Source organism: Ranitomeya variabilis, chromosome 3, assembly GCF_051348905.1.
Source record: "Ranitomeya variabilis isolate aRanVar5 chromosome 3, aRanVar5.hap1, whole genome shotgun sequence".
NCBI lineage: Eukaryota > Metazoa > Chordata > Amphibia > Anura > Dendrobatidae > Ranitomeya > Ranitomeya variabilis.
Window position 1 is genome coordinate 616,122,492 of NC_135234.1, and position 18,831 is coordinate 616,141,322.

Here is an 18,831-nt window from a genome sequence, read left to right on the forward strand (position 1 = left end):
ATTAGGATTATGGATCGGGTTGAGATTAGGGTTAGGGGTGTGTTGGAGTTAGGGTTGGAGTTATAATTTGGGGGTTTCCACTGTTTAGGTACATCAGGGGGTCTCCAAACACGACAGCCAATTTTGCGCTAAAAAAGTCAAATGGTGCTCCCTCCCTTCTGAGCTTTGCCGTGCGCCCAAACAGTGGTTTACCCCCACATATGGGGCATCAGCGTACTCGGGATAAATTGGACAACAACTTTTGTGGTCCAATTTCTCCTGTTACCCTTGTGAAAATAAAAACTTGGGGGCTAAAAATCTTTTTTGTGGGAAAAAAAATATTTTTTAATTTTTGCTACTCTGCATTATAAACTTCTGTGAAGCACTTGAGCATTCAAAGTTCTCACCACATATCTAGATAAGTTCCTTAGGGGGTCTAGTTTCCAAAATTTGGTCACTTGTGGGGGGTTTCTACTGTTTAGGTACATCAGGGGCTCTGCAAACACAACATAACACCCACAGACAATTCTATCAAAGTCTGAATTCCAAAATGGCGCTCCTTCTCTTCCGAGCTCTGCCGTGTGCCAAAACAGTGGTTTACCCCCACATATGGGGTACCAGCATACTCAGGACAAATTGGAGAACAAATATTGGCATCCAATTTCTCTTGTTACCCTTGTGAAAATAAAAACTTGGGGGCTAAAAATCTTTTTTGTGGAAAAACAAAATATTTTCTATTTTCACTACTCTGCATTATAAACTTCTGTGAAGCACTTGGGCATTCAAAGTTCTCACCACATATCTAGATAAGTTCCTTTGGGGGTCTAGTTTTCAAAATGTGGTCACTTGTGGGGGGTTTCTACTGTTTAGGTACATCAGTGGCTCTGCAAACGCAACATAACGCCCGCAGACCATTCTATCAAAGCCTGCATTTCAAAATGGCGCTCCTTCCCTTTCGAGCTCTGCCGTGCGCCCAAACAGTGGTTTACCCCCACATATTGGGTACCAGCATACTCAGGACAAATTGGACAACAACTTTTGTGGTCCAATTTCTCTTGTTACCCTTGTGAAAATAAAAATTTGGGGGCTAAAAAAATCTTTTTTGTGGGAAAAAAATATTTTTTATTTTCACTATTCTGCATTATAAACTTCTGTGAAGCACTTGGGCATTCAAAGTTCTCACCACATATCTAGATAAGTTCCTTGGGGGGTCTATTTTCTAAAATGGGGTCACTTGGGGGTTTCTACTGTTTAGGTACATTAGGGGTCTGCAAACGCAACATAATGCCCGCAGACAATTCTATCAAAGTCTGCATTCCAAAATGGCGCTCCTTCTCTTCCGAGCTCTGCCGTGTGCCCAAACAGTGGTTTACCCCCACATATGGGGTACCAGCATACTCAGGACAAATTGAGAACAACTTTTAGGGTCCAATTTCTCTTGTTACCCTTGTGAAAATAAAAACTTGGGGGCTAAAAAATCTTTATTGTTAAAAAAAATATATTTTTTATTTTTACGACTCTGCATTATAAACTTCTGTGATGCACTAGGGAATTCAAAGTGCTCACTACACATCTAGATAAATTCCTTGGGGGGTCTAGTTTCCAAAATGGGGTCACTTTTGGGGGGTTTCTACTGTTTAGGCACATCAGGGGCTCTCCAAACGCGACATGGTGTCCGATCTCAATTCCAGTCAATTTTGCATTGAAAAGTCAAATGGCACTCCTTTGCTTCCGAGCTCAGCCATGCGCCCAAACAGTGGTTTACCCCCACATATGGGGTGTCGGCTTACTCAAGACAAATTGTACAACAACTTCTGGGGTCCATTTTCTCCTGTTACCCTTGGTAAAATAAAAATTTGGAGGCAAAAAATCATTTTTGCAGAAAAAATGCGATTTTTTTATTTTCACGGCTCTACGTTATAAACTTCTGTGAAGCACCTGAGGGTTTAAAGTGCTCACCACACATCTAGATAAGTTCCTTAAGGGGTCTAGTTTCCAAAATGGTGTCATTTGTGGGGGGTCTCCACTGTTTAGGCACATCAGCGGCTCTCCAAACGTGACATGGTGTCCGATCTCAATTCCAGCCAATTCTACATTGAAAAAGTAAAACGACACTCTTCTTCCAAGCTCTGCGGTGCGCCCAAACAGTGGTTTACCCCCACATATGGGGTATCGACGTACTCAGGAGAAATTGCACAACATCTTTTGTGGTCTAATTTCTCATGTTACCCTTGTGAAAATAAAAATTTGGGGGCAAAAATATCATTTTTGTAGAAAAAATGCGATTTTTTATTTTCACGGCTCTACGTTATAAACTTCTGTGAAGCACTTGGGGGATCAAAGTGCTCACCACACATCTAGATAAGTTCCTTAAGGGGTCTAGTTTCCAAAATGGTGTCACTTGTGGGGGGTTTCCACTGTTTAGGCACATTAGGGGCTCTCCAAACGCGACATGGCGTCCGATCTCAATTCCAGCCAATTCTGCATTGAAACAGTCAAACGGTGCTCCTTCACTTCCAAGCTCTGCAGTGCACCCAAACAGTGGTTTACCTCCACATATGGGGTATTGGCATACTCAGGAAAAATTGCACAACAAAATTTGTGGTTAAATTTCTGTTTTTACACTTGTGAAAATTAAAAAAAATGGTTCTGAAGTAAAATGTTTGCAAACAAAAGTTAAATGTTCATTTTTTTCTTCCACATTGTTTCAGTTCCTGTGAAGTACGTTAATAAACTTCTTGAATGTGGTTTTGAGCAGCTTGAGGGGTGCAGTTTTTAGAATGGTGTCACACTTGGTTATTTTCTATCATATAGACCCCTCAAAATAACTTCAAAGGTGATGTGGTCCCTAAAAAAAACATGGTGTTGTAAAAATGAGAAATTGCTGGTCAACTTTTATCCCTTATAACTCCCTAACAAAAAAAGAAATTGTTTCCAAAATTGTGCTGATGTAAAGTAGACATGTGGGAAATGTTATTTATGAACTATTTTTTGTGACATATCTCTCTGATTTAAGGGCATAAAAATACAAAGTTTGAAAATTGCAAAATTTTAAAAATTTTCGTCATATTTCCATTTTTTTCATAAATAATCGCAAGTAATATCGAAGAAATGTTACCACTAACTTGAAGTACAATATGTCACAAAAAAAAGAATCTCAGAATCAGCGGGATCCGATAAAGCGTTCCAGAGTTATAACCTCTTAAAGTGACACTGGTCAGAATTGTAAAAATTGGCTCGGTCATGAAGTACCAAATTGGCTCTGTCACTAAGGGGTTAAAGATCAGTTTTATTTACAGAAGCACGGCACAGCCATGGGTGCGGCCTGTGTGCCCTCGTATGCATATCTCTTCCTGGGTGATTCCTCCCATGTGCTGTGCTGGCACCGTTATATAGATGATGTTTTTTTCTTGTGGGATGGGACAGTGCAGCAGCTCGGGGAATTCATGGGGACGCTGAATCGGAACTCTTTAAACATCCATCTAACATATACATATGATGTTAAAACAGTGAACTTTCTGGATGTTACTTTTGAGGTCGACCATACCGGTCGCATCCAGACGGATGTGTACCGTAGACCAACATCTGTTAATGCTCTGATTTACGCGTCCTCTGCTCATAATCCATCCACAATTAGAGCCGTCCCGGTCGGGCAGTTCCTAAGGATGAGGCGGATTTGCTCATCCGATGCCAAATTTGAAATTCAGGCTGCTGACCTTAAATCACGCTCCTCCACATGTGGTTATTCCAACAGATGCATTAGTACAGTACAGTACAGAGCCAGGAACCGTCCCGGCCGGAGTCCTGGCTCTGTACTGTTTATTAGTATCCGGCCCCCCGGCTGAACCACTGTTATCGGGTGTGCTCACCTGGTCGACCACCACCGAGAGGACCACCCACACGAGCAGACCCTGGCCCATGTAGTGAGGAGCACCGCGTGCAGCTGGAACTGCATTTCAACTCAAAGCTAAAAACAGCACCACCGCGGTATGTGTTTTATGTTCTGCTTATCTTAGCTAAAATCAGTGCACATCACTGCGATTTGCTTCGATCATAGTTATGAGTAAAGGCAACCTACGATTGCTTGGGTATTGGGATTAACCATTTATTACACTGTGTTAAGTGAGTGTCGTTAAGGTGTATTGGGAACCAATCTGAAGTTGTAGCCAAATTAGTTCTTACCCCCTCGTAGCGCGGTATTTAATATTTCAAGTTGATTATTTGTTTCTTTGGCAGCTTATGCACGGATCTGCCTAAATACCTGCAGCACGTGGGTTTATTTTACAGTAGCGCCAGTGTGTTTATTGTTGTGTTTAGTTACAAGCATGCTGTCCCTTGTGCTACTAAGATTGTGTGCGTGGCACCCCTGCTCTCTGTGCACATATGATTCATTGGTGATACAGTGGGGGTGCGCATGCGCGCTGCGGTCCCGGCTCCCTGCTATGCAGCGGCGCATCTTTTTCCTTGTCCGTACGAGCGGGGACTGCTCCTCCTCCCCGCTCACACGTGACGATGATGCCGCCCTGCTCCATCTGCTGGGAGCCTGGGCGGACGGTGCGCATGCGCCGCTATTCCCCATACGATTGGCCGGCACTACACCATGTGCCAGTTCAAAGGATCATATAAGGTCCTGGTTGTGTAATACCCACACTCCCCTTGAGAAAGCGGGGTTTTCTACCTGCGAAACGCGCGTCGGGGCACCCACACCCGGTCTAGGACTCCAGAACCTTTGTCCCTGGTAAGCAATTGACTCCCCATGCCATTCAATTGTTGATACAATGTTTGTGACAGTGACTATAGGGTGAACAGAATTGCTGCTTATGTGCAATCTTGTTACTGCACGTGCACTTTATTTAATGCGTCTTTTTTTGCACTAAAGTGGCCAGGTACAAATAGTGGAGTACTTTCCCCTTCATGGTGTTTTCTCCTGCATCTAATTTTGTGATTTATTGTTATAATGTAGTATCTAACTTATGTGGAGTTTGTGTCAATAAATTTTCTACTTTTATTATACCTGATTGCTCTCATGTTCCTCCGTTTTTGAGCTAATCACAGACACGTGGACAAGTGCTTGTGGGCAGGGACAGTACATCTCAATGACAGCATACTGGGTTAACATAGTGGAAGCCAGAACCCAGTCGGACCTTGGGATGGACACATCCTCCCCATGCCGAGGATTGCTGGCCCTACGTCAATCAGGGTTGCCCCCACGGTCTACAGCTCCTGCACTTCCTCCTCCTCTTCATCCTCCATCTCTGAAATCAACACATCAGTCAGAAGCTGGAAGCATTGCAGCACTGCCTCAGCCAAGTGGCAACAGGCTGTGCTGAAGCTAATCTGCATAGGTGACAAACCGCACAATGCAGAAGAGATGTGAACAGCGCTGAAAGAGCAGTCAGATGTTTGGATGACACTGCTGAACCTGCAGCCAGGCATGGTCATGTGTGACAATGGCCAGAACCTGGTGGCAGCTCTGAGGCAAGGTGAGCTCACACAGGTACCTTGCCTGGCCCATGTGCTTCACCTCATGGTTCAACGTTTTCTGGAAAGCTACCAGGAGCTGCCGGATCTGCTAGTGAAAGTATGTCGTCTGTCTGCCCATTTTAGACAGTCAGCTACAGTATCAGCTGCCCTTGCCGTGCTTCAGCAGCGTTTTCAGCTTCCAGCTCACCGACTGTTGTGTGATTTCCCCACGCGCTGGAACTCTACGCTGCATATGTTGGAAAGGATTTGTGAGCAGAAGAAGGCCGTTGTTGACTACCAACATCAACAAGGCAGTCGAATTTCAGGTCAGACTCCACACATAAGACCTCAGGAGTGGACATGGATGTCAAACATATGTAACATCCTCCAAAACTTTGAGGACTGCACCAAGATGGTGAGCGGTGATTACATCATAATTAGCATCACCATCCCGCTTCTCAGCATTCTGAAAAACTCTCTGCTCACAATCAAAGAGGATGCATTGCAGGCAGAGCACGAGGACATGGAGCAAGGAAACATACAGGGGAATTACACTCAGCCCAGCCTCATGTCTTCTCAGCGTGGATTGGTAGGTAATGAGGAGGAGGAGGAAGAACAGGAGCTACTTTTATGCGCTATAGACGGTACTACAAACAATACGGTATTAGCTTCTGTTCAGTGGTGATGGCCTGAGGACAGGGAGGAGGAGGAGGAGGACAGCATGGTCAGTCATCCTGTTGGTGAGGACACGGAAGTCTTGTCTGTTAGCAGCCTAGCATGGATGGCTGACTTTATGTTGCGCTGCATTTCACTTGACCCTCAGATTATCAAAATTTTGGGTGACACTCATTACTGGTTGGTGACACTTCTAGACCCACGCTACAAGGAGAACTTTCAATCTCTTCTGCCTGAGGCAGAGAGGTGTACTACAATGTTGCAGTACCACAGGGCCCTTGTGACGGAATTACTTTGAAAATTCCCATGTGAGAATGCTGGCAGCAGACATCAGAGTTTGTTGTACAACCAAGGACTCCAAGCGAGAGAGACAGAAGTATAATCCAGCTCAGGCAGGGGAACAATGGCCAAGTTCTGGGACAGTTTTCTCAGACCCTCCCATCGTGGGAGGCAAGGGGTGCTGTTACAAGAAGTGCAATGTTTGGGAAGATGGTGAGGGAGTACCTTGCAGATCATACAAATGTCCTCCGTGATTCCTCTGTGCCTTTTAATTATTGGGTAACCAAGCTGGACACGTGGCATGAACTGGCTCTCTATGCCTTGGAGGTCCTGGCCTGCCCTGCTGCTAGCGTTCTGTCAGAGCGGGTTTTTAGTGCCCCTGGTGGAATTATAACAGATAAGCGCATCCGCCTGTCAACTGAAAATGCTGACAGGCTGACTCTTATAAAAATGAACAAGGCCTGTATTGGGAAAGACTTCTGTACACCACCAAGTGAAAACAGCAAAACATAACCTCAAATACATTCTCTCTGTTGAGGTGTATTCTCATGCACATCTTCACAACCACACATGGGTATACGTTTCCACATTTGGTCTGTTTGTTGTTCTCCTCCTCCTTATCTTCATCCTCATCATCCAGAACCACTAGATGACCAGAGTGAATGTGCTCTGTACTGTTATAGGCCGGTGATTTTGGGGCACGGGGCTGTGAAGGCACTATTTCATTTTGTAAAAGCAGGACCTCACATTGGGGAATTGGGCATTACATTACATTGGGCCTACTTCTTAAGTCTGTCTCCTGCAATGTGTCCTTTAACTGCCACTAGATGACCAGAGTGCACGTGCTCAGCACTGTTATAGGCTAGTGAATTTTGGGCAAGTGGGCTGTGATGGCACTATATTTTTAAGTCCAAAAAGGACACCACATTGGGGAATTGGGCATGATATTTCTTTGGGCCTATTTCTTAACTCGGTCTCCTGCAATCTGTCCTGTACCTGCCACTAGATCACCAGGGTGAACGTGCTCTGTACGGTGCATTTTGGCCAAGGGAGCTGTCATGCCACTCTTTTATTTTTTAAAAAAGGATTTTACATTGGGGAATTGGGCATGACATTTCTTTGGGACTACTTTTTAACTCTGTCTCCTGTAATCTGTCCTGTACCTGCCACTAGATCACCAGGGTCAACGTGCTCTGTACGGTGCATTTTGGCCAAGGGGGCTGTCATGCCACTCTTATTTTTTTTTAAATGGATTTTACATTGGGGAATTGGGCATGACATTTCTTTGGGCCTAGTTCTTAACTCGGTCTCCTTCGATCTGTCCTGTACCTGCCAGTAGATCACCAGGGTCAACGTGCTCTGTATGGTGCATTTTGGCCAAGAGGGCTGTCATGTCACTCTTTTATTTTTTTAAAAAAAGGATTTTACATTGGGGAATTGGGCATGAAATTACATTAGGCCTACTTCTTAACTCGGTCTCCTGCAATCTGTCCAGTTTCTGCCAGTAGATCACCAGGGTGGACGTGGTCTGTACGGTGCATTTAGGGCTAGGGGGCACTATTTTAATCAGTCAAAAAAGGACCCACATTAGGGAATTGGGCATGGCATTCCATTGGGCCTACTTCTTAACTCTGTCTCCTGCAATGTCTCTTGTTTAACTGCCACTAGATCACCAGGGTGAACGTGGTCTGTACTGTTATAGGCCAGTGAATTTTGGGCAAGTGGGCTGTGATGGCACTATATTTTTAAGTCCAAAAAGGACAACACATTGGGGAATTGGGCATGACATTACTTTGGGCCTACTTCTTAACTCGGTCTCCTGCAATGTGTCCTGTATCTGCCACTAGATCACCAGGGTGAACGTGCTTTGTACTGTTATAGGCCAGTTCTGTTACAAAAGGTACTCCCCATTGGTGAAACCACAGCCTTGTTGGCAAACACTTCATAACCTTTGTGAACCTTAAAGAGCTCACTTGAAAAGCTTCTTTTTGTGTTGCCTGGTTGCTAACATTGGACACACTTCATATAAATTTGATAAAGCAATGCTGTTACTTTGCCTCAGTAGTTCATTACAAATATAGCTTTGTCCACTATATTAGTTTCTCTCCTTGCAAGCCTTAACTTTGTCTGCCTCTAATGTACAAATGGAGAATATACAAATGGCGATTTGTAAACAAGATTGAAATACTGTATACAAAATGCATTCAGACAATCACATAGCTGCATTTCTTGTAAAACATTTAGAGATGTGACAGACAATGCTCATAGTGACACAATCTTGATGTTTGTTTATTCACTTCACAAACAGTTCTAAGCCTCTATATGTTTGCTGTTTGTCATTGTAAAACATTAAGGTTTACTGAAACTATGCCAGTGGTGGTTTGATCTAAATCCTTGTGGCTTTTATTTTCTAGCGGTTTATGGCCCCTCGTCTGATGACTCCATGATATCTCAGTTTCATCCAACCTTTAAAAGTGGCCACTTGAAGGTGTGGGTGAAACTAAAGTTACTACATAGCGTTATTCACCATATAAGACCAGAGAAACATGACTAAGACACATGCCCAAACTGGGGTACCTGTACATGTACACTGTGCTGATACCTGCATAATTGGATACGCCCATGCAGTATAGGTAATCTCCCAGGGGTTCTCTGTCTTGGTGTTGCTTCTCTGATATTCCAGATGGATGATGTTCAAAAGCCTCTTGGTGATGATCTAATTATACTGTATGTAGTTAATCTTCATATATACGTAATCACTATATTTATTTAATCCTTATATGTACTTATTAACCTGTGTATGTTAACACATACAAAAGTGTATGCACTCACACTATTCAATCATACTCTTCCTTGAATTTTGTATTTTGCAATAAAATTGCCTTGTATTGCAAGTATTAGCCTTTTTTAAAGCCGAATCTGAACCTTAGTGTTAAAAAAATGTCAAATAAAATTGCCAAATTCTCCTGTAAATAATTGTGCAAAGAGGAAACCATCATACCATTAAAAAATACGAGTGAATTTTCCTGGACCCATCCAGTATGTGCATTCCAAGGCCTAATGGGGTGCATATGACTATGCAGCAGGGCTCGCCTTCCTGCCAATGTATAAAACAAAGGAGTATGGAGCACAAAATGCATATTGTGAAGTGGATTTTCCTGGGCCCATCCAGTATGTGGGTTCCAAGTCCTAATGGGGTGCATATGACTATGCAGCAGGGCTCGCCTTCCTGCCAATGTATAAAACAAAGGAGTATGGAGCACAAAATGCATATTGTGAAGTGGATTTTCATGGGCCCATCCAGTATGTGGGTTCCAAGACCTAATGGGGTGCAAATGACTATGCAGCAGGGCTTGCCTTCCTGCCAATGTATAAAACAAATGAGTATGGAGCACAAAATGCATATTGTGAAGTAGATTTTCATGGGCCCATCCAGTATGTGGGTTCCAAGACCTAATGGGGTGCATATGACTATGCAGCAGGGCTCGCCTTCCTGCCAATGTATAAAACAAGGGAGTATGGAGCATAAAATGCATATAGTGAAGTGGATTTTCATGGGTCCATACAGTATGTGGGTTTCAAGGCGTAAGGGGGGTATATGAATTGGTAGCAGGGCAGGCCTTGCATTCAATGCAACATTTTTCAGGAGTCCCCCCTGGACATGTTATGACAGGGGTATTGTGGTACGTAGTAATTCTTGGCAGCCCATCCACTCACAGTGAAGGCTACAACAGTTTAGGAGACCCACAGTTTAATAATGGCCCTTTAAGAAGATTGATGCCGCCTGATGCACCAGTAAAAATAGGCTCTGTGAGTTTAAGAGTCCCTCCTTCATAAATGAAACAAGATGGACCGGCTTATGTGTTACACACCACATGGCCAGCTAGGGTTGTTAAATGTTACAATGACATTTCCCAGTGAATGCATTTGTAGTGTTTGAAAGCAATGTTAAAGTTGAAAAACGCTTCAAAAACGCTGCGTCTGAACTAAGCCTAAGTGGGAGAGGAAATTTTCGGTCTGGGGTTAAATATTTGGCCTTACAGGCAAGTCATTAACCTGCAAAGGATGTACCTTGACATATTTCCAAGCAAAACCCATTTTGGTTTCGTTTTCATGTGTTTTTTGTGGCACCAGGAAAAATGGCATGAATCTCATAAAAAAAGATTAAAGCTGTGAACTAGGAGTCAGGAATGCTTCCAGGGGCGATCCCCATGATTTCCCTGTGTCATTTGAGCAGTGTTTCCATCATTTTCAGACGTTTTTAGACCTTAAAAGGACCCCGGGGGGATCGCGGTAAAAATACTCAGGTCTCCCATAGACTTACATTGGGCTTGTTGTTCTGACCGAGTACCCGAGTATACCAGTCTGCTCGACCCGAGCAACGAGCACCCGATCATTTTAGTGCTCATCCATCACTAGAGAGTACCAAATAGTCAAACAATCTATCTTCTCTCAGTAAAACACCAAAAGGCCAAATCATTAACCCCTTTCTGACCTCGGACGGGATAGTACGTCCAAGGTCAGAACCCCGCTTTGATGCAGGGCTCCGGCGGTGAGCCTGCATAAAAGCTGGGACATGTCAGCTGTTTTGAACAGCTGACATGTGCCCGCAATAGCGGCAGGTGAAATCGCAATTCACCCGCCGCTATTAACTAGTTAAATGCCGCTGTCAAACGCAGACAGCGGCATTTAACCGGCGCTTCCGAACGGGCGGACGGAAATGAGCGCATCGCCGACCCCCGTCACATGATCGGGGGTCAGCGATGCTTTTGCAGTGTAACCATAGAGGTCCTACATAGAGGTTACTGATCCCCGGTAGCTGTGAGTGCCAACCTGTGGTCGGCGCTCACAGCACACCTGCATTTCTGCTGCATAGCAGCAATCTGATGATCACTGCTATGTAGCAGAGGCGATCGCATTGTGCCAGCTTCTAGCCTAGAATAGCCTTCTAGCCTAGGCTATTTAAGCATGGCAAAAGTTAAAAAAAAAAAATGTGAAAAAAATAAAAAAAAATAAAAGTTTAAATCACCCTCCTTTCGCCCCATTCAAAATAAATCAATAAAAAAATTCAAACCTACACATATTTGGTATCGCCGCATTCAGAATCGCCTGATCTATCAATAAAAAAAGGATTAACCTGATCGCTAAACGGCGTAGCGAGAAAAAAATTCGAAACGCGAGAATTACATTTTTTTGGTCGCCGCGACATTGCATTAAAATGCAATAACGGGCGATCAAAAGAACGTATCTGCACTGATATGGTATCATTAAAAACGCCAGCTCGGCATGCAAAAAATAAGCCCTCACATGACCCCAGATCATGAAAAATGGAGACGCTACGGGTATCGAAAAATGGCACAATATTTGGGGGGTTTTTAGCAAAGTTTGGAATTTTTGTTTCACCATTTAGATAAAAAAATAACCTAGTCATGTTAGGTGTCTAGGAACTCGTAATGACCTGGAGAGTCATAATGGTGGGTCAGTTTTAGCATTTAGTGAACCTAGCAAAAAATCCAAACAAAAAACAAGTGTGGGATTGCACTTTTCTTGCAATTTCACCGCACTTGGAATTTTTTTCCTGATTTTTAGTACACAACATGGTAAAACCAATGATGTCATTCAAAAGTACAACTCATCCCGCAAAAAATAAGCCCTCACATGGCCATATTAACAGAAAAATAAAAAAGTTATGGCTCTTGGAAGGAGGAGAGCGAAAAACGAACACGGAAAAATGGAAAATCCCAAGGTCATGAAGGGGTTAAACTGGCAATTCATATGTCATTCATAATAAAAGGTTAGTTGGAGTGTGATATACCAAATTCATTAAGAGGTGCGCACAACTTAATGATTTAGGCGCATCTTCACAGTGATGTATGCCTTACCAGAAATGCTACTGCAGTAACATTTCTGATGTAATAAAAATGCAGGTCCTTTTGCAGAATTTGACAGGAGAGCATAGCCATGTCCTGTCTTGCCCCAGATTTTACCCAGCTACACCCATTTTGGTGAAACTACTTTAAAATGGTGTGACAAAAGTTAGTTTTTGTGCAACTCAGCACTGCTCAAACATTTGGCACCATTTCAAAGCATTTTACGCTAGTTTTCTGGCATAAAAGCTTTAATGAATTGCCCTTCAAGGCTTCTTTCAACAAACCATTTCTGAATATGACTCTGATTTAAACTCTGCAATACGAGCATAACCTAGCCTAATTTTACCCATACATATCACATATATATTCTGTGCACTGTTGTAATAGCCAAATCCACATCAGTTAGAGTGCACTTTTTGTGCTGTCCAAGCATAGAAAACACTTAGAATTTAGAAGACTAGAGTTAAAAGAACTAATCCAACCTTGCCGAAAACTGACTGCTCTTAAACAGCTTACAATGTTGTATGGAGATAGGTAAACCCATTTGTTGTTTCATATTGACTATGACATGACAATACACGCACTATGTAAAGATACAATAATTGTGTATTTGTCATGATTCAACCACTAGCTGTGTCCTAGGGGCACTGTCAGTGACAGCTCAGCTACCCTATGGATAGCAGGAGCGCGCCAGGCTGTCATTGACATCTCAGCCAACCTATGGATAGCAGGGGCGTGTTGGGTTGTCAGTGTTGTGTTTGATAAAGTCCAAAAAAGAAAAAAACACAAATCCGCACTGCCAACTGAACACAATCCATATATATTGTTAACCACTTCACACTCTGCGGGTTAAGGTAGCTATATGTATCCTGTATCAACTTGGGGGTGCGACATCCAACAAGTATGCAAATAGTCCAGAAAAAGAAGGAAAAAATGGAGCGCACTTACCCCTGTTGAAGAAGTTTCACTTTATTGGAACATGTTTAAAAACAGATTGCAGGGAGGGATGGAAACAGCTCCGGACAACGGCCGTTTCGTGCGTACAAGCACTTCAACGGGTCCTAGAGACTAGTGGATCTCAAACGAATTTTATAGACCCAACTAGGTTGCCTACTCCTCCTACCACCTGTGACATATGGTGTGGAGGGCAGGCAATCAGTCAGAACACCAACAATACTGTGCTTAAAAACAACAAAATATACAAGTTAAAAACAAACTCGAAGCACAACTTATAGAATAGAAGTCAAAACATGCGGAAATTCATAATTTTACAAAAAAACTGACATGTCTACTTTGTCATTTAGACCAATAGGTCCCGCAGCGTCTGTACACAAGATCCATCTGGCTTCCCTGCGCAGAAGGAGGCGGTGGAGATCACCGCCTCCCTCTGGAAGGGAAACCCGTTCAAGACCGGCAAAGCGCAATGCATGAGCGTCTCCTGCATGGTAGGTGCGAACATGGCTTATCAATCTCAAAGCCCCCTTACCTGTCTTTACCGAATTAAAATGTTCCCTAATCCGAACGAAGAGGGGCCTAATGGTTTTTCCAATATAGAAATTTCTGCAGGAACAAAACAAAACATAAACCACATGAGTGGTTCTACAGGAGATGAAGTCGCGTACAAAATGCTGTATATGACCGACTCTAACACTATTCCCGGTATGGTGAAAGGAACAGAAGTTGCAACCTCCACATTTAAAGTTCCCTTTGGGGATACACTCTGTCAGCCAATTGCTTTTGTTTGATACAAAACGATTACGAACATCACTGTCTCTGATGTTTCTGCTCCGGCGGGCAGCAAAAAGAGGACCTCTATCTACTATATTTTGCAAATCTCTATCTTGTCGCAGAATATGCCAGTTTTTACGGATAGCGGCTCTAATTTGATTGTCCAGGGGGCCGTATTTAAAACTGAAAATAAATCTTTTTTCTTGTTTTTTTTGGGGGGATGTGGATACCTCTGTTTTAGCCGCCCTATCAAAAGCACTATTAAGAACAGCGGGGGGATAACCTCGTTTCATGAATCTGTCTTTTAGATCAGCTGACTGTTTGACAAATACCTCCGGGTTGCTGTTTATTCTTTTCACCCTAAGAAATTGGCTATAGGGGAGGGACCGCTTGATATATGGCGGATGGGCACTATTGTAGTGTAACAACGCATTCGATGCCGTAGGTTTACGGTATACCTCTGTGGCAATACTGTTCTCCATGATTTGTAGTTTTACATCCAAGAACACAAGACTGGAACCCCCAAATTGCGAGGTAAAACACATGTTCATGGTGTTGGATGTCCCCAGGTAGTTCACAAATTCCATGAATACATCCTGGTGTCCGTCCCACACCACGAACATGTCATCAACATATCTAGCATATAGCTTGATATGCTTGAGGAACGGGTTTTTTGAGGAATAAATATACTCCTCCTCAAACCTGGCAAGGAAGAGGTTCGCCAGGGTACATGCGACGGGGGTACCCATCGCGGTACCCACCGTCTGCAAGTACCACTGGGTGTTCTTAATAGTGCTTTTGATAGGGCGGCTAAAACAGAGGTATCCACATCCCCCCAAAAAAAACAAGAAAAAAGATTTATTTTCAGTTTTAAATACGGCCCCCTGGACAATCAAATTAGAGCCGCTATCCGTAAAAACTGGCATATTCTGCGACAAGATAGAGATTTGCAAAATATAGTAGATAGAGGTCCTCTTTTTGCTGCCCGCCGGAGCAGAAACATCAGAGACAGTGTTGTTCGTAATCGTTTTGTATCAAACAAAAGCAATTGGCTGACAGAGTGTATCCCCAAAGGGAACTTTAAATGTGGAGGTTGCAACTTCTGTTCCTTTCACCATACCGGGAATAGTGTTAGAGTCGGTCATATACAGCATTTTGTACGCGACTTCATCTCCTGTAGAACCACTCATGTGGTTTATGTTTTGTTTTGTTCCTGCAGAAATTTCTATATTGGAAAAACCATTAGGCCCCTCTTCGTTCGGATTAGGGAACATTTTAATTCGGTAAAGACAGGTAAGGGGGCTTTGAGATTGATAAGCCATGTTCGCACCTACCATGCAGGAGACGCTCATGCATTGCGCTTTGCCGGTCTTGAACGGGTTTCCCTTCCAGAGGGAGGCGGTGATCTCCACCGCCTCCTTCTGCGCAGGGAAGCCAGATGGATCTTGTGTACAGACGCTGCGGGACCTATTGGTCTAAATGACAAAGTAGACATGTCAGTTTTTTTGTAAAATTATGAATTTCCGCATGTTTTGACTTCTATTCTATAAGTTGTGCTTCGAGTTTGTTTTTAACTTGTATATTTTGTTGTTTTTAAGCACAGTATTGTTGGTGTTCTGACTGATTGCCTGCCCTCCACACCATATGTCACAGGTGGTAGGAGGAGTAGGCAACCTAGTTGGGTCTATAAAATTCGTTTGAGATCCACTAGTCTCTAGGACCCGTTGAAGTGCTTGTACGCACGAAACGGCCGTTGTCCGGAGCTGTTTCCATCCCTCCCTGCAATCTGTTTTTAAACATGTTCCAATAAAGTGAAACTTCTTCAACAGGGGTAAGTGCGCTCCATTTTTTCCTTCTTTTTCTGGACTATTTGCAGTGTTGTGTTTGGGTTTCCCCCATGTGTTTTTTGTTTTCCAGATAATTGTCTGGCTATTTAACTAGCTTGCAATGTCATATCATTGCCATTTGTAGCTTCAGCTTAGTGGTGTGCATGCTCTGTATTTTGATACTCTGATCTTTTGTTGACGGACCTTGGATTTGCCTTTCAACTACCTGTTTATACAACCCCTTTTGCCTTTGACATATTCTGACTTTAGTTACCAGACCCTGGACTTTGCCCCTGACTATGTGTTTGTCTTATTCCTCTATCTTTGACGCTTTGACGTACCTTCCTGGCTTTTGACTTTGGACCTCTTGACCACTCTACCTCATGGCTAGTCCTTGAATCGTGACTAGCATTACAGTATTCTGCAAAACTGGGTAAACAGAAAAACACACAGATTAATAGATATTTCATATGAATTTTCCTCCTATAATTTTTGGTAATCTTTAGTTATGCCATACATTTATCTCTTTGCCCACTAAGTCACGTTCATGGATGACTGCAGGTATATTTCATTAATAGATGATGTTATTACAGTTACTTATTATGTGCATAAAGCCTCCCACTACCATCAGCAGGAATATCCAATGCAATTTGTTTCTGAATAAACAGCATGCAGTAAATCTTTACTTTACAAATGAGCTTACACTTTCAATTGGGACTGCAGTGGTTGTATTGATATTTCTCACTTGATTTAGAGTTGCCTGCTGTGTTAGAAATCATGGGATGACAATATTCTTCTCATGTGCGTTATGCATTAATCGCTCAGCCTTTTGTTTACTTTGCTTAGTGTAAGGCAAATATAAATTATAAATGTAGCTCATTCAGATGAGACATCCATCAATTGGATGATTCACTTAATACAAGAGTTGTCATTCGTTCTTTTCTTCTACAGTCACTCACTACCTCAATAGTCAGAGTGATTAATATGCACTTTGCATGGGCTTTATTTTGTGAGTACAGTGCATTTCATACCAATGAAATTCTCAGTGATTTTGCTGGTATTTATGGGATCATTTCAAATGACTGCTTCTTCTCTAAATGATCTATCAATTTTTTTGAAAGTTTTCAATGCAAGGTGCAAAACACCAAATCATAGGCCGGTCAGTTTTGTGTGACCTATATGCAGATTCAGCCGATGTCCCCTGCCTTTTGCTTGTGTTAGATTCCTCACTGTCAGCTGTTACAAACAGGAGTCACAAAGACAGTATGACCCTGAATCTTCTAGGATACAATGATAATAATAAATAATAAGGGCTTCTTTCCATTTGCGAGAAACACGTCCGTGTCTCGCATGTGGAAACCAAGCTCTGGTGCCGGCACTTGGGAGCGGAGTGTGCGGCCGCATAGCAACACATGGAGCCGCATGCTCCGCTCTAAAGTGTCGGCGCCAGAGCTTGGTTCCCACATGCGAGACCCGAACGTGTTTCTCGCTAATGGAAACAAACCCTAATAATCTTTATTTATGAATGATGAATCTTCTCACATTATGTATAGATATAATAGACAGGCAGTCCCACTCAGGAGGGTTCTATCACTCTGCGGATAATAATGGTACGCCATCACCTGCTATATCGCTGCACTTATAGAAGTTTTAAATAATACATTTATTTACATGAGGGTATGCAGAGGAATAATGAGCTGGGTGCAAGGAGGGATTTGATGATTGCAGACTGTAGTTCACAGTAAATCCTCCTTTCGCTTTTGCCCACACATAAGCGCAAGCTCTTGACTGATAGACTAACTGAAGCTCACGTGACAAAATAACTCGTAGTAAAGGGATGCAACTGATCTGGGATTAAACAAATTACGCTATTAGTTTATTCATAGCTCTTAGCCATCCTGAATTCAGCAGGACTATCCTGATTTGAAGGGGCAGTCCCGTTAGGTTAGGTACTTGTCCCAATTTCTGCTCACTCTCTGCTCTACAGCTTTTCATACCCAGGGGGCACGGTGGGAATCTCTGCTCTCCACACACATTAATTATATAAGTAAATCTCTTCTTTTCTTGTGATCTGGTCTCCTTGGATATCAAACCCACAGCCTCTAGCATTGCAGACAGCAGCTAAAGATATTAGCCCCAGCCTGCATTGACAGGAACGAGAGGAACGAGAGGAACGAGAGGAACGAGAGGAACGAGAGGAACGAGAGGAACGAGAGGAACGAGAGGATTTTCTATACTTGAAGCTGCTTTGCAGGCTCTGAACCAACATAGCAGTGCTTTTCTATGTCCCTGTATTCTAGAGGGAAGATAAAAGTCAGATGTTTTTTCTTATTATAACACTACCAATTACCAAGAGACCAATTACAAAAATGTAATTTTGTCTTCTCTTCTTGAGATTTGGTTTCACTCAGAATCGAACCCCCAACGTTCACCATTGCAGACAGCAGCTAAAACTATAATCCACAGGATACACTGACTATAATGGGAAGATTATCTATACTTGAAGCTGCATCTCAGACTCTGAACTCAGGCAGATTATACTGATACATAGAAATACATAGTAGTGTATCTCTATGTAGTTGTATTGTAGAGGAAATGTAAAGTCAGATTTTATTTTCTTCCTATAAAATTACAAAAAAAATGTAATTAAAATGATTACAAAATGTCACTTTAATGCATGTAGTAGACTAGTAGACTGCAGTTACTTTTTTAAGTACAGAAGCAAAGCTTTTCTTTACTATAAAAACTGCATTACAAATGATTATTCAAATCTGCACCAAAAAAGGATCAAATAAGGGGAAAATAAAAAAATTCAATAACCAGAAAAGATTGTTTGGGGGAAATTTGATGGACACCTGCAGAAAACAAAAAACACAAAATTTATGCAATGTGTGAACATGGCCTTACAAACACCAAATACACAGATGGCATATGAATAATAATAATTTTATTTATATAACACCAACATATTCCGCAGCAGTTTACAATTAAGTGAGGACATGTATATCAAT

The 18,831-nt window shown here is 42.6% G+C and overlaps 1 protein-coding gene across 1 annotated transcript in view; it reads right to left on the bottom strand.

The window, feature by feature from the left end:
* Positions 1 to 18,831, bottom strand: part of SIAH3 (siah E3 ubiquitin protein ligase family member 3) — a 172,563-nt gene that overhangs the window by 86,854 nt on the left and 66,878 nt on the right. Inside the window, exon 3 of the mRNA XM_077299235.1 lies at positions 16,162 to 16,249. Within this exon, the coding sequence (XP_077155350.1) occupies positions 16,162 to 16,249 (88 nt within the window). The remainder of the gene's footprint in view (positions 1 to 16,161; positions 16,250 to 18,831) is intronic.